The sequence below is a fragment of the Egretta garzetta genome, unplaced genomic scaffold, assembly GCF_000687185.1.
Source record: "Egretta garzetta isolate BGI_Z169 unplaced genomic scaffold, ASM68718v1 scaffold73, whole genome shotgun sequence".
NCBI classification, from domain to species: domain Eukaryota; kingdom Metazoa; phylum Chordata; class Aves; order Pelecaniformes; family Ardeidae; genus Egretta; species Egretta garzetta.
The window spans coordinates 383,490-398,189 of record NW_009259031.1 but is presented as its reverse complement, the minus strand read 5'-3'; the positions used below and the strand labels follow the sequence as shown (position 1 = coordinate 398,189).

Genomic DNA, 14,700 nt, shown 5'->3' with positions numbered 1-14,700 from the left:
GGGGTTCCCAAAAGAACTCTTGCTGCTGGCCGGATTGCTGTCAGTGTTGGGTGTCAGGACCAAAGCAGCCAGTTTCCAGGAGACATGGGTTGCAAAATGGACACATTCTGCCTGAGTGAGGGCACTCATGACCCTCTCTTTTGTTGCTGCACTGCCAACTAAGGGCTGGCAGCCAAGTAACTCGGATACCATATATGCTTCCTCTTCTGCAGAGGGCATAGGTCCCCACAGCCACCTGTCCATAACTGCTGAAGGGAGCTTGGGATTCCCTATGACGGCTGCCATTGAGGTAGAACTGGAATAAGCAGGAGTATTCTTCCTCGCATGGGACTGCAGGGAGAAAGAGAAAGGGAAAATGGGGTTCAAAGATCTGTTTGTTATGGTGCTGGTAATGAAATACCCCATCTCTTTGGCTCTAAACAGAAGTCTGGCTGTCATAATTACAAAAACCCTTTGCATTTCTTTAGGATTTCTATCCCCACATCTTTGGTGAACAGATGGGTAAGAACAGAAAGCAAGAGACAGCCCAGGTCCCTTTGGGAGCCATAGCAGAGCTAAAAGCATGAAGGAGATCCCCGCTTCCCACCTTTTGGGAAGACTACTTGTAATCACTCACTGTTTTCTCGCACCTGTATTTCAAAGATCAGCACCACCACTGCCAGCAGCACAGTGCCGCATGCAGCTGATTACTGGGGCCTGACGCTGAACAGAAAAGCCTAATCCCCATGTCAGTAATGCTGACAAGGTTCAGGCCCTTTGCTGTTCCAGTGACTGTGTTTAACCCAGTGCTCAGCAAGAGCAGATGTGACCTAGGGCATTCCCCCTGGAGACCTGGGCCTTAGAAATGCTGACGCCAAACATCAGCATGAAGGTCCAGCAAGCTAAAATGTAGGTGAACATACCAGGAAAGTGGTAAGACAGCTTGCCAAGGAAGCCCAGTACTGATCACAACACCTACATTCTGCAGTCTGCCATGTAGTTCCACACCCCAGGGCATGCCATCCTTTAGATGAAGATATCCAAATGATCCATTCCCCTTGTCCTTCCTGGCACGCCTAGGGCTGTGATTTTGTGCTGCAGGAACTACATCAGAATCTACTTCACAGCTTTGGTGCTCAACAGGCTCATCAGAACTGGGAGAGCCTCAGGAGGGTGGTACGTTTGTGGCTCCTTGCATCTGGCACAGCTGGATGGAGCTGCTGCTATTCTAGCGTGCATAGGAACCTGCACCCCACAGGAGGGGTTCTATGAGTAGAGGTTTCATAAGGCAATGTCAGACCTTGGAGCTGGGATTCAGCGACTGGATGGATGGCACTGCAATAAGGCTGAAGCGCTCGTAGAGGTACTCATTGGAGGAACTGCCCTTCAGGAGAGCAAAAGGAATGAGGTACAGTTCTCCCTCCAGAACCAGTATCAGCTGGCGGTGGCGGCCAACAGGCCCACTGGAATGCATCAAACCCTGGAAAGGAAAGGAAAGAGAATCATTTTGTCCCTTTTGCTCCATCAGTGCCCCAGCCTGCACCTTCCAAGCATCAGGCTCTAGTCTGACCCTATGTCGCGTTTGGAAACAGCCGTGTCAGAATTACACTCCGTGTGAACACAGATGCGGTGACAGGTGAACACACATCGGTGTTGGACAGATCTACACAGCCAGACCTGCTCACCTGTGCACGAGCAGTCCCGTTGGGACGAACGAGCCTCGAGCGCAGTGACACGCTGCGCCCATCTCGGTCATCACACCCAGCCCCAGCAGGCGCGCCGGCGCCCAGCCTCACCGCAGCCCAACTCCTTCTACTCCAGCGTAAAGTCTTTGTTAGCCCCAACCACCTACGCCTTGTCAGTACTATCATCGCTTTATCCTTTGAAAGAGAAGAGTCTCTCTGAGATTGAATGTCAAAACAGGACTTTCCTATACAAAAGCCAGCCAACGCTCTACAGATTGTGCGTATTACCTGCACGTCAAGTCACTTGATGCTGTCATCAATCCAGAGTCACAAACAGGTTAAAACAGAAAGTGTCTTGTGGATGGAGAAGTAAGGCAGAGAGATTAATAGGGAACACAAAGCTGGGCACAAAAAAGTGGCAACTGTTGCTGGTGCCACGTAACTGCATGAATTTCACTCTTATTTATCTTGTGTATCATGAAAATAATCAGTTATCACACCAGGAAAGAGCAACTTGAAAGCACTGAAATTTGCTCCAGCTTCAACACTTGCAGTGCACAAAAAAAAAGGCTAAGGGCTCTCTAATTTCTAAGCAATTCTGCACCTTTAAGCTAGAGCAGCGGCCATAGCTTGGCCTAGCAAATCAGCCACTCATCTCAACACAAAACTTTTAGCACAAGCTTGAATGAGACCAAGTCCTTCACTTGACACAGCTCTGGAGATAACCAGTTCAACCAGTGCTGGTCTGTTCTAGATTGCCTGATGTTCCCAAAGCCAAGCTGCCTTTGCAGCGTCCCCTGCAGGACGGAGGCAAGGACACAGCATGCAGGACGAGATCCTTGCCTTTAGATTCGCCATTCTTTTGAGACGTTTCATTTTAAGCCATTTTAGTTGCCATCAGATGTAGCAGACATCTGTTTTGACAGGACAAAACCAGCTACTCAGGCTGCTCAGCAAATGAAGACAAAAGTACCTGACCCCTTCCAAGCGGATTTCTGAGCCAGCTTCCAGTACCCCCCAACGCTACCCCTTCCTGATGCAGATTCTGGGGCTTCCACAGAACACCACTAAAGGACGTGGATTTTTCAAACACGTGGCTTATGTTTGATAAATAATCACCACCAAAACCTCCGAGGTGCTAGCTAGACACGTTCTTCTTGGAAGAAGTAACATCCACGTTCTACCTCTTTCATTTATCAGACACGACTCACTTTAACATCCCTGCCTTAGAGCACGCTGATTTCAGTTGAGTCCCCATTCAACGGTGGACGGAAGAATCTTCCTTCCTTTGCTGCCAACAGTGAACTACTACTGTGAAGTGTCTGATGGAAACCCAGACTTGTGAAACGGGAGGGGTGCAGGAGTCGTCAGAAAATCCTGAAGTGGGGATGTGTCGGATAGTCAGACAGTGCAACGGAAAAGAAAGGGATTGAGCATTTTGAGAGGGAATATTGCTACTTGTGTGAAGCTTTCTACAGAGAGCTCAGACGACGCACCCTGGTCCTAACACCCAATTCCTGCCCTCCACCCTGCTTGGGGTCTGTCTGGAACAGAGTTCCAGACTGTGCTGCGATGCACTGAAAACTGACGGTTTGTTTGAGATACACCGACCCCATCTCACCAGCAACCAAGGAACAACAGCAATTTGCAGTCAGTCTCAAGCTTTAGTTCTCAGGCAGCGGGAGAGATGAATGAACACTACTAAAGAAACAGAAAAATCAGTCCGTCAGTCTCCAAAGGGAGTCTGGAGTGAGACAGAAATGCCAAAAACCAGGTCAGCTACGAGGCAGAATGTCAAACAGTAAAGAGCTGAAGAGGCACAGCGAGGTGCTTTTGAAGGCTTCTTGCCATTTGAAGTGGGAACAAAACTGCTGAAGGATAAGAAAATTATAATTTAAAAGGAGTTAAAAATAGTTGCTGACCTCTTGCTGTTTCTCCCGTCCTCCTTATCGCTCTGGAGCTCACCCTGCCCCTCAGACTGGAGACAGAGGTGCGGGGCAGCCGCTGACACACAGCCGCCCCAGGAGCCTTCCTGCAGAGCAACCTGTGCTCCGTCCCGACACGCTGTGTGCAGCCTCAGCAGCCCCTGGGGAGCCTCCCCGGCGCTCACTGCCCGGGCTGAGCCAGCGTGCGTGCTCCGCAGCTCAATCCACCAGCCTCCACTCAGCCCTGCCGCCTTCTGCAGGGCCCGGGCGGACAAGCAGCAGCTTCCCAACAGGGCAGTTCTTGCTTTCCAGAAATGGTTTGGTGGTTTTTTGTTTGTTTTTTTAATACACATTTCAGTTTACTTACTGCTCCGGGAGCTTTAGCTGTCAGCAACACAATCAGAGCATCGGAGCCACAGTGACATGTGCCTAGCAGAATATTTCATTTGCATGTAAAACCCCTGGAGTTTAATATTTTTTTTCTCATGATGGCTGAATGTGCACCATAGAAACAGAAACAAAACTCTGACGACCATTTGCGTTTCATATGTCTCCGAGAATTAACTTTAGGGTGAGTTCTAACAAAGAAGAATCTCTTCAGTGAGAAAAAGGAGAACAGCATGAACTGCCAAGCACAGGAATGTGTGCTCTACTTCACAGCAATGATACTGGCTACGCTGGTGATTTGTCACGCAGGTGGAAAAGCCTCTGGTCCGCCACTCGCGGGAAGCACGGCCGTGCAGGGTTAGGCCAGCAGACAGCTGCTGGCTTGGACGGATCCCTCACTTGCAGCTACTGCCACCATAGTTGGATGTTTCCGTTATAATGAGACTGCCGAACCACACAAGAGACCTGAACTGCATCTTCTTACAAAGTGCCTAGTAAGGACCCTGTGTCTGTCAATTATGCGCTCTCTGAAAGCCTTGCCAAGCCCCACAGTACCTTACTGGAGCCAACTTTGGGCCTCAGGCACCCAAACGTGCCCTACAGTGCCCAACCACAGCGTGCCCTCGCTGGGAAGGAGAAGCAGGCTCCTGGGGTCCCCCCCATGAGCATTTCTTCCCAGCCTGTCCCACCTATCTACACCAGGAGAATGGGCTGAGCGCTGGGACACCGGTGCTGAACCAAGTGGGCTGCCGAGTGCCTGACCAGCAGCTCCCACCCACTGCTGCCGGCTCCTGCCAGGAGCACGTCCTTGCAAAAGCACCAACCCCTGGGATGGGGAGGGAGCAAGGCCCAGCTGGTCTGGCTGCAGCTGCCAGCGCAGCACCACACGGCAGCGGGAAGTGCAGGGTGGGCCAGTGGTGCTGCCGGGCTCCCAGTACTACTTTTTCTATCTCCCTGCCCTATTTGTCCCTCGATAGAGCTCCTGGGTTTGCCAATTAGCATCAGTGAATTAAGGATACTCTTCCTGCCTAGGTTCATCAAAAGCAGCTGACTGGAAGTGGCATCAAGAGCAACATCCCTTGTTCCCACCTCCCAATACACCCAGTCTCACTATTTGGGAAGACCAAGTGAAAACCACCATGCTTCAGATACAATCCCCAAGCTTCCTATTCTTCTTTTCCCACATCGACAGGGGGTTTTGCTATGTGAATCTCTACATTTGTCAGCACCAAAGGCTTACTCCTTCCATAGGTCCTATCAATAAGTCGTAGAGCGCACGGAGTGGGGGTTTGGTGAAGGAAGTCTGCCTCCTTGGAAGAGATGATGTTCCGTCCTTAACAGGAGACATGGTGCTGCTGAACAGACTGGTCATGCTCTGACAGCTCCTGTGGGCAAAAGACAAGTGAGAGGTTAGCTGCAGAAATAGGAGGTCCACTACAGGTTGCCCTCACTTCATAACACTGACGATGAGCCAGTCCCTGTTGATCCAGAGGACTCTGTTCTGCAAGATGCTTCATGACAGGGCTTGATTCTCCCATTCAGCTTGCCACCACAATGAACAAGGACATTAATGGCAGGGTGAACCAGCTGCAGACTGCATATTACATTGCTGCGGAGTTTCTCTACAGTCTCCAGTGCCAGAAGTGCTGTTCACCGTTTTTACTCCATACCTACGTAGGGCGGTTGTGTGCAGGCAAACATGAGACCCATTAACAATTGACTACAATCACAGGAAGATTTGCACGTGGGTTTTGCACCACTAATCTAGCTTGGTACCAAAAGGAAATACGACAACAGGCAAACAACAAGTCCTGAAGATTACGCCTGCACTTGCTGCCACTCGCTGGTTACAGCTCTGTGAAGTCAGATGTGAGAGCTGCCTGGAGCCCACCTCCGACATCCCCACAGACAGAGCTCTGCACGTGCTCCCCTGGCATCACCAGCAGCCAAACACCGTCACCCTGCGGAGACGGAGATGGCACGGCTACAAAAGGTTATTGCTCTGTTGAGGAAATGACGTTGCCTCACTCTGGTCTCACTAATCCAGCAGCCGTGCTCCCCAGAAAGGTTATCCTTGGCTTGGTGCCATGAACAACCATTTCATGCAAAAAGGGTAACTTTCCAAAGTTTTAACAGGTGGGCCTTAAAGAAAAGGCAGGGAGGGAAATAAGACATGGAACAGTAATGGTTGTGCAAGGCCTGAGGCGCAACCAGTCACCACTGCGGCTGTCCAGTAATGAACACCACAATCCCAAGCATAAAAGGCCACCCACGAGGCAAAACATGCCCCGTTGTCCTCAAGGTGCCACATGCATTCGATGGAGGTTCCATGAAATCCCAAGCCCAGCTCATACTCTGGTGCTGCGCACAGAAAGCCTCCCTCTCTTCTTGTCTCTGAAGCACAGCGCTGTTTTGCCTCTCAGGCACCTCCTGATGCGATGTGCTTTTGCCAATTTACACAGCAGGAAAGCAGCAGTTTCCTGATTCATGACCAAACTCACAGGCTTTGTCAGTCTGCAGTGCCCTTTTTTTAGGAACGTTTACTCAGACTAAATTCCTTGTCCCTGTTCCTTTTTTTTTTACCTCTTGCCTGGATCAATTCTCAGCTATCAACAGAAAATAAATAAAACCAGAAAATATTTGCACATCCAGGACATCAAAAGAAAACTCAGCATCCCACAGGTATGTTAATCCATGAACTATATTAGCAATTGATTGCACATTTGCCCTAGGCAGATATATTCACTGTCTCCTCGTACTACCAGATTCAGCCAACATGCAGGAAAAGAGAAGGAGAGCAAACCCCCTGCACTCAGGTGCACTCCTGACAGACCACAGACGCACCCCTCACCTTTTCCGACACAGAACAACAGATTCTGAAAATGTCTTTCTCCTCTCTTCCTCTCCTCAGCTGCTGCAACCACTCTCCAGACCCAGCTCACATGGTGTCTAAAACCTGTTCTCTAAAGAAAAAACGATGCTACCACCCATGCTCCCCACTAACAAGGAATTTACACCTCATGGGCCAACAGGAGTAATTTAAGAATGCAGATGGAAGCCTGGTGTTCAACTGGCCACGCTCTCCGATGCAGAGGTTCTGGTGAAAGAATGAGTACACCGCTGGTCCTCAGAGCTGCTGAGAACTTGGCGAGGTGGCTTGTGCAAGACCACGTTCATTGCCAGATCGGCACGGACACAGCACTGCCTGCTCCCTTCCGGGCCCCTCCGCCAAGCTTCGCTGTGGCGGCTGACCGAGCCAGCAGTGCTCAGCAGATTTTAAAATCGGATCAGGAAATAAAACCTGTGCTTTCCCAATGTCACACACATCTAGTGCCCCAAGCCCCCTGCTCAAAGCACAGCCCTCTAGACTGTCCTGCCTGATGTGCCAGTCTCGCAGGGCAGGGGTACCCCCCGCTTCCCTAGGAGCCAGCGAGCATGCGGAGCCCGAGCCCCAGCACCGCAGCCTGACCTGCCCGAGCAGCAGCTACTCGCCAGCAGGTGGCACTCGCCAGCCTCACCGGCTGCACTGAGCTCTGTTAACGCACTAATTTATTGCAGGGAATAGGGGCTTGATTACTCTAATCAGCAGAGCCTCCTTCATCTTGGTTTCACAGCCAAGCAGCTCTAGATTTATTCCTTCACCACTCGGATTGCTTTTTATTAGAACAAAACCAAGTGAGTATCATAAATCTTTCACATCTCTTGCCTGTGTGTTTGTGTACATAAAGAAGAGTGAGAAAATGGAGGGGGAGGATGGACACAGATCTTTTGTAGCAGGCAGAGCGTACCTGGAGCCCTGGCCAGCCCGTTCCCATTCCTCCCAAACCAGTGCCAACAAACGGCTTGCAGGTGGCTTGCCAGGCATCTGAGTCCAGGCGATTTCCATGTGACAAGAGGGAGACTTTTGAATCTTTTGGCCAAATGCCTCTTCGACACAGCACCAGTGCTGGCTTCTGGGATGCTGCACTCATCATTTTTACCTTGCTCGTGCAATGTAGAGGGGTCCCCTGATTTCTGGAACAGTAAAATCTCTCATTTGGAAGCCTCTGCAAAGACTCCGCAGTGCTGCTTATTTATAACCCTTTGTATAAGGCAGTGCTGCTTATTTATAACCCTTTGTATAAGGCAGCCTGATGTGCAGCAAGCAGAGAAACAGCACAAACCGACTCGGGACTGCCCGCATGTTCCGGCATTAACTCTGCTTCCGCCCTTTGTCTTGGAGATGCAAGAACAAAGCAATGAGCCCGTGACAGCCTCAGAGACAGGGGGAGAAAGCCCATGTCATGCAAGCCCTGGGCTTGGGCTGATTTGGGTGCCACCAGCACCACAGGGCCTGGCTGTGCCCAAGCACGGAGAAGGGGTTCACACCACAGTCAGCACAGAGCTGCTCCTGCCCTGGCACTCGTTAGGACTCTGGACGAGTCAAATACTACCCATGACCAAGCACAGCCATTCTGGAGGGCTGGGAGTCAGACTGACTGCTGCAGGGGTCTGACAGCCTCACGACAACAGATAGCCATCAGGCCTGTTGCTCTGCAAGCCTTCCCCAAAAAGACCCCTCCCAGAGACGCAGCCCCGAATCCACATTCAGGGCCTCGCCACGCTCACAATACCAAGCTGTGGGAAGCTCCAGAAAACATTCAGATATGAGCTCCCTGTGGGTGCTTTCAACGATCCGCAATTATCTCCAGAACCCACCAGTGGTTGCACAAAACCCACAGACCACCCAGCACTCTCTGCTTGTGTGGTCTGTGCTTGGGCAGCTACACCCCGTATGGCAGAGAACCACCCAGATCTACAACTCTCCAGCCACTGCTTTCCTGTCTGCTTTCCAAAGACCTCGCTTCGCCCCGGGCCAGCCAGCACCCCTGGTGCACCCCTACCCCTCTGCTCCGGAGGGGCTCTGCTGCTGCACCTGCCTACCGGCTCCCCATCCATTCGGGAGCAGCTGGTCCTTGCTGTGTGATGACGTAAGCGTAGCCAATGGGGCCAAAATAACACGAAGGCGGGGTGCTGCACCAAGAGGAGAGGGGAGAGATGCTCAGACATCACGTGATGGTCACCAGGATGAAACCCTGAGCAAAAAGAGATGAAACAGTATCTTGGTGATAGCCACGTTCTTACTGCTGCTGAGGCTCCATTTAATTATAACCACCTTCTGCTAGATCCCTCTGGCTGGTTTCACAAAGACTTTACTCTTACTGGGACACTAAGCTTGCTCAGGAGATCTCCAACTATGCTTGTAGGACTGGCCATGGACCTGAGCATGCTGACTCTGCAGGAAAAAAACAAGCTCTTTGCAATCATTAGGGGAGCTGGGAGATACAATGGCCTTGGCAGAAGTGCATCTCAAGTTACAGTGCTCCTTACCTCCCAGTTTGCCTTTTATAAATTCTCACCATGCTGCGTTGCAAAAATTGCCCTCAAGGAAGCAGCGCCAGGGCTGATTCTCATGTTTTCTGCAGGTACATGGACAGAGGACAAACTGTACCCCCATGATGGCGGAGAGGCCAAAAAAAAGGTGGGGGAGCTATATTCAGGCAATGATCAAGTCCCTTGCTGGAGCAGGAGATGACTAGCAGGGAGGAAATCAGTGTTTGGAAACCCAACAAAAGTCTAAGAGCCCTAAGGAGCAGAGAAAACAGAAGCTGCATAAGACATGAGTAACTGGGCTATCTTGGGAGCTCTGTCAGTGGCATCCACAGCTCAGACAGCTATTGCCCAGTACCGAGATCACTGCAGTGTCCCTTCAGTGCTTCTTTCTCCTCCAAAGTCCATTTATTCTCAGAAGTTCCTTAAATTAATTGCCAAACCCCCACATTTTTGCTTTTCTAAACAGAACTGCCAAAAAAAAAAAAAAATCACACTTTTCTCTGCTTAAAAGCCAGGTTACCTGATGACAGCAGCCAGAGGGCAACCGTCCCAAACCAAGGGCTTCCTTTCAGTCACCCACTTGTTGCCAGACATGGAGACTGGACGGCTCCAACAGTCCCAGCATCTCCAGGACCTCATTTTCTAACATGGAACCTTAACAGCATGTGCAATTCCTGTGCGTGAGGGAGCTTGCACTGGCCCCAAGCCATGCAAACTCCCTTGAGGATCTCCAGTATTCAAGCACAAGATGTGAACGTGCATTCAGGCCCCACATGAGGAACGCAAGGCCTGCCTTGGCAGTAGGGAAGACAAACTCTTACTCTCAGCTCCAAGCAGGCCCTACTCCTCTTTGTCCCCTGCAGTGCAGGAGCCAAAGCAAACAGACACTGTACCTTCAGCCACTGCTTGTGAGCCACAACTTCACCATCCTCCGAAGCGCTACAGCAGCAGCCATCCACTCAGCATTGACCTACACCTACATGAACCACAGCGAGGGCACTCCAGTACCAGCTGGCAGAAAAGCCATTGCTCAGAGGAGGTGAGCTGGGGCCTGGAGCTGCAAGATCACAGCTTGTGCTCTTGTTAATCATTCAATTCTGCTGCTTATCCAAAGTCTGAGAGCTCACAGTTCCTTGTTAGAGCTCTAGGCCAGCACAGAAATGCTGCCTGCTCCCATTTTATTTCTTAATCTGCTCTCTTCCATGCAAATTTCCATCTGCTTCCTTCCCGAAGCTTCGGGGCTCTTGCAAGGATGTCTCCTTGTCCCAGGCTCAGTGTGCTGCACGTCATCAGCCACACCACTCTCTGCACAGCTCAATTACAAAGAACCGCACAGTAGAGCAAGAGGCCAGCTAATGCTTTCTAGAGTACCACTCTAGACTCTGTGGCTTGATGACCCACGGGACTGGAGCAGATCTTAAGTATGGGAAGTATTCAGAGGCTTGGGCAGGACCACAGCATCTACTCTGAATTCAGGGCTCAGTAAGCGAGGTGCAAAACAGATGTGGCAGTGTTATCTCTGCCACTAGAACCCCCTGGCATGCCCCCACCTGCAGGCGAAAGGTGGGCAGGCAGGCCACAGAGCAGTGGCTTCTCATTCTCTACATCTCAGCACTCATGGTGAGAACACCAAAGACGTGGCTGCTTCTAGTGCTCCTCCTCATGCTCTTATGAGGGTGCTTTTGATGTCAGTGCGCAAGTTGCCCCATCCCTGAGCTTCTCCTAAGAGCTGCAACTGGCTGGCAAGGCACCTGAGGTGAGTTCCTAGGCATGGGTTCAAGGTAATGCTCTTGGCTCCTAGGGAGCAGAAAGATGAAGATGCTGCATGGTTGGCCTCTGCAGTGTTCCCGAGGATTAGCATCTCTGGAGCAGAATTGGATCATACTTTTCCTTTGTAATCAGAAGGGCATTCTCCTGTCCTTCTAAGCCCGATGAACTATTAAAACATCTCAGCAATCCTGGAGGCCTGCCTGTTTGATCCCAAACTAGCAAGCACTCATAGTTCATCATCAATGCAGCAGCTTGAACAGATATGCATGTGGATTCTGGGAAGAAAACCAGGCCAGTTGTTGGTGCCAACAGGCAGCTCCAGTTTCATGGGGATGCTGTTACAGTTCACAAGCTCCAGTGATGGCTCCAACACTGCAGACTGATTGCATTTTCTTTTCCAGCTGAGAAAGGCCTGGGGTATCCTGTGCTCCCAATCCATGCTGGAGCACGGATCTAGCCAGAAACCCCGGCTTGCATCATGCAGCCCCTCTCCACTGGGGGAGTGGTAACACTGGAAAAATTCTGTCTTCAATTTTCGTTTCGAATGCTTGCCCTAATCGACACAGCAATGCGAAAGACTGAGACCTGATCAAGTTGTAAGAGGCAGAAAATGAGAGAAGACGGTGCTGTTGGTGCGCAGTCCCGTGACTGGAAATGCTGCGTATTCCCAGCTAATTAGTACAACAGTTAAGATCAAAAGAAACAAGTGTTTTCCTAATAAGTGTGCAGCAGAAAGCACCAAGCTCCACACCTCAAGGCAGCAGGGACAAACCAGAGTTCCCCTGCCACTGTTCAGATCGGCAAAACCAGCACTTGGCCAGGAGAAGAGCAAATTTGAAATGGCTGCCCCTCAGGATGGAGTTACCAGCTATCACCTTAAGCTATCAGATTCACCTAGAAACGCGATGAAGATGCCACCCCCTGCATCTCCCAAACCAAGCCACTGAGTTCTTAAGTGAAATACATTGTCCTATCTAGGTCTCTGCCTGTGCCTGGGGTCCTCCCACCCACAGGAGGCACAATGATGCTTTCAGTCCTTGTCCTGTCTCATTCCTACTGAAAATTTCTACTTCTAAAGAAGGAAGCAGTAGGACCTCATGCCCTTCCAGGACCTGTCAGGGCTTCTTTGTCCCTTGCATCCAACACTTGAGTCTGTAGAACAAAACCAGTGCCCAACAGGCCACCTATCTGTGGAAAGCCACCAGGCACTCCAAGCTCCCAGGCTGGATGCACGTGCGACACTAGGTGGTAGGGGATTCTCAATCCCATCAGGAGCAATATGCAGAGCTCTCCTGAGGGAGGCAGAAATTCTCACTGCACCACATGAACACAAGAGGAAAGGACAGAAGGGAGGTGCCTACAGACCCCTCAGAAGGGGGGAGTGCTGCACAGTACTAACATACGGACCTTATTCCTAAGAGATGCTTAGTGTTCCCCAAACATCCATGCTGTGAAGAATGGATGGTTATTTCAACTGTAAAGGACAGCATCAGTTTGCTGCTCTGTGCCCCCACAACCCGGGCCGATAGGGAGACCACGCGCAATGGCATTGGCTGCACCTAAACTCGCAATTTTAAGAGAAGACTGTCACCAAGACATCTCGCTCTGCTTGCTGATCCCCACAGCACAGTGCTGTATTCTCACCTGTTCAAGAGGTTGTTCCTGCTGACCATCCTCAGGAAGCCAGTCGGATCAGTCATCGAGTTCAGCTTGTTATTCATCTCCTCAAACTGTTGGTCCATGATATCCCCAGCTTCACTCTCAGTCTCGCTACTGGCACAGGCTCTGCAGGGAGAACAGCAGGGAGAAGGATTCGTTGATGCAAGACAGAGCAACAGCTTTATGACAAATACTCAGCCAGTTTGAGAGAAAATGTTTTTCAGACACAACCTCAACCAAATGCTACCATCAAATTTCCCTGGATTGCATCGCCGCCTCCTGCTAGGCACACAAAAGAGTAACAGCCCCATCCCCTTCTCTTCTCCTAGGCATTCGTCAGGGTTTAAAGAGTGGCATGCACTAATGGAAATGCAGGACCCAAATTCCCATGCACTGCAGGCATGGACTTTTGAAGCTGTAGCACAATGCAGGAAAGCTGAGGTCTGCAGGGAACACCAGCTCAGCCCTTGATTTGCCTAGGAACACGTTAGCGCATCCTGTTCAGATTTGGACAAAAACTACTCCAAGCTCTGCACGCTTCCTTAACTGGCAAAGTGCAACATAAAAAAGGGAGCTGTGTTGCTGCTCCTGTTATACAAGCAGGGAAAGCACAGAGAAAAAGAATTTACTCTCTCAATGCCACCAGGACAGCAGCAATACAGAGAGAAATAGAGCCCAAAATTTCTATATTTTCCATCTCCTGATGTTAATATCTAAATTATGATCTCAGTGCAGATTTTCTGTCAAATTGCTGTCAGCGTTTTCTCTTCTTTCTAAAAGCAGAAGGCAAACACAACATGCATGTATGTATGTGCATTTTGAACAATGCCTCCCTTTAATCTAATAAGTAATTTGCATGTCATATGGCACATCACAAACCTTGGAATTTGTACACTTAAGCTAAACCTTCTATGCTACCTGCTGAAGCTGCCTTGCATCTCATTCCTGTCTCTTTTTGGGTTCCTGACAACGTGGAGCCTTTCCTCAAGGGCCCATTTGCCAATACAGAGCACATGAATTAAATCAACGCACAACACGTACTTGTGCAGGTAACTAGAGCTGTGCCTGCATTGCTGTACGGACCATACAGTACCTTGTAAACATACTTCCAGGTCAATATAATGTAATGACCTGAAAGGCTAAGTCCTGAAAAAAGCCAAGCACTTCATGAACACTGAAATGGGGCTAGCTGAACAACGACCAAGAGGAAAAAGGAAGAAAAAAAGGGACAAGAAAAGGTTGCCAACAAGCTGCCTCCTGCATGCTTTTCCTCCAGCTTCAGGCATGCTCAGTTTGGAGTCCTGGCACGGCTGAGTGACACTCACAGAGTTATCTGGAACTCCTGGAAGAGGCAAAAGTCTTGAGTTCATGCATCCAGGAGAGCAGGCTCTCCCTAAAGAGGAAGGAGTCTGTCCCAACACATGTTCAAGCAGGCTTTAAAGTCTCTCACGCTGTATTTTTTTGCAATTTGTCAGCTTAATTAGACCAGCTGAAAGGAGCCATTTCTAGCAGAAAGCAAAGGCGGCAGCATGGAACTGAACACCACCACAGAAATCCTGGAGACACATCCCATGACAGCATCCCTTCCTCTCCAGGAGCAGAAAATGGGAAGATGTGCCACTCTGGAGACGCAACAGCACCTATAAACATGCTTACAGCATTATGGAAGGCAATGGCACTTCAATTTGAACACACAAGCACACAACTGTATTGCACTTAAGCAAGACAGGAATCAAGAGTCAAACGACAGTGTTCACGTGTGTACTATGCGTATTTAAGTCCCTGTTCTTTGCTGGTAGGCAGAGAACAGGTTCCAGGGACTGCAGACGGCAGCTTCTCCTGGGGGTGTGGGCAGCCTACGATGCTGTAGGGAAGCACTTGATCCCCGTGGGGAAAGAGGTTCAAAGCAGCACATGACATTC

General features: G+C 50.2%; 1 protein-coding gene across 1 annotated transcript in view; it reads right to left on the bottom strand.

Annotated features, from left to right (window-relative positions):
* TTC28 (tetratricopeptide repeat domain 28) overlaps window positions 1-14,700 on the bottom strand; it is a 154,139-nt gene that overhangs the window by 13,994 nt on the left and 125,445 nt on the right. The window contains exons 13-16 of the mRNA XM_035890309.1: window positions 12,764-12,904; window positions 5,217-5,361; window positions 1,280-1,459; window positions 1-330 (exon numbers count right to left, since the gene is read on the bottom strand). Of these exons, the coding sequence (XP_035746202.1) occupies window positions 1-330; window positions 1,280-1,459; window positions 5,217-5,361; window positions 12,764-12,904 (796 nt within the window). The remainder of the gene's footprint in view (window positions 331-1,279; window positions 1,460-5,216; window positions 5,362-12,763; window positions 12,905-14,700) is intronic.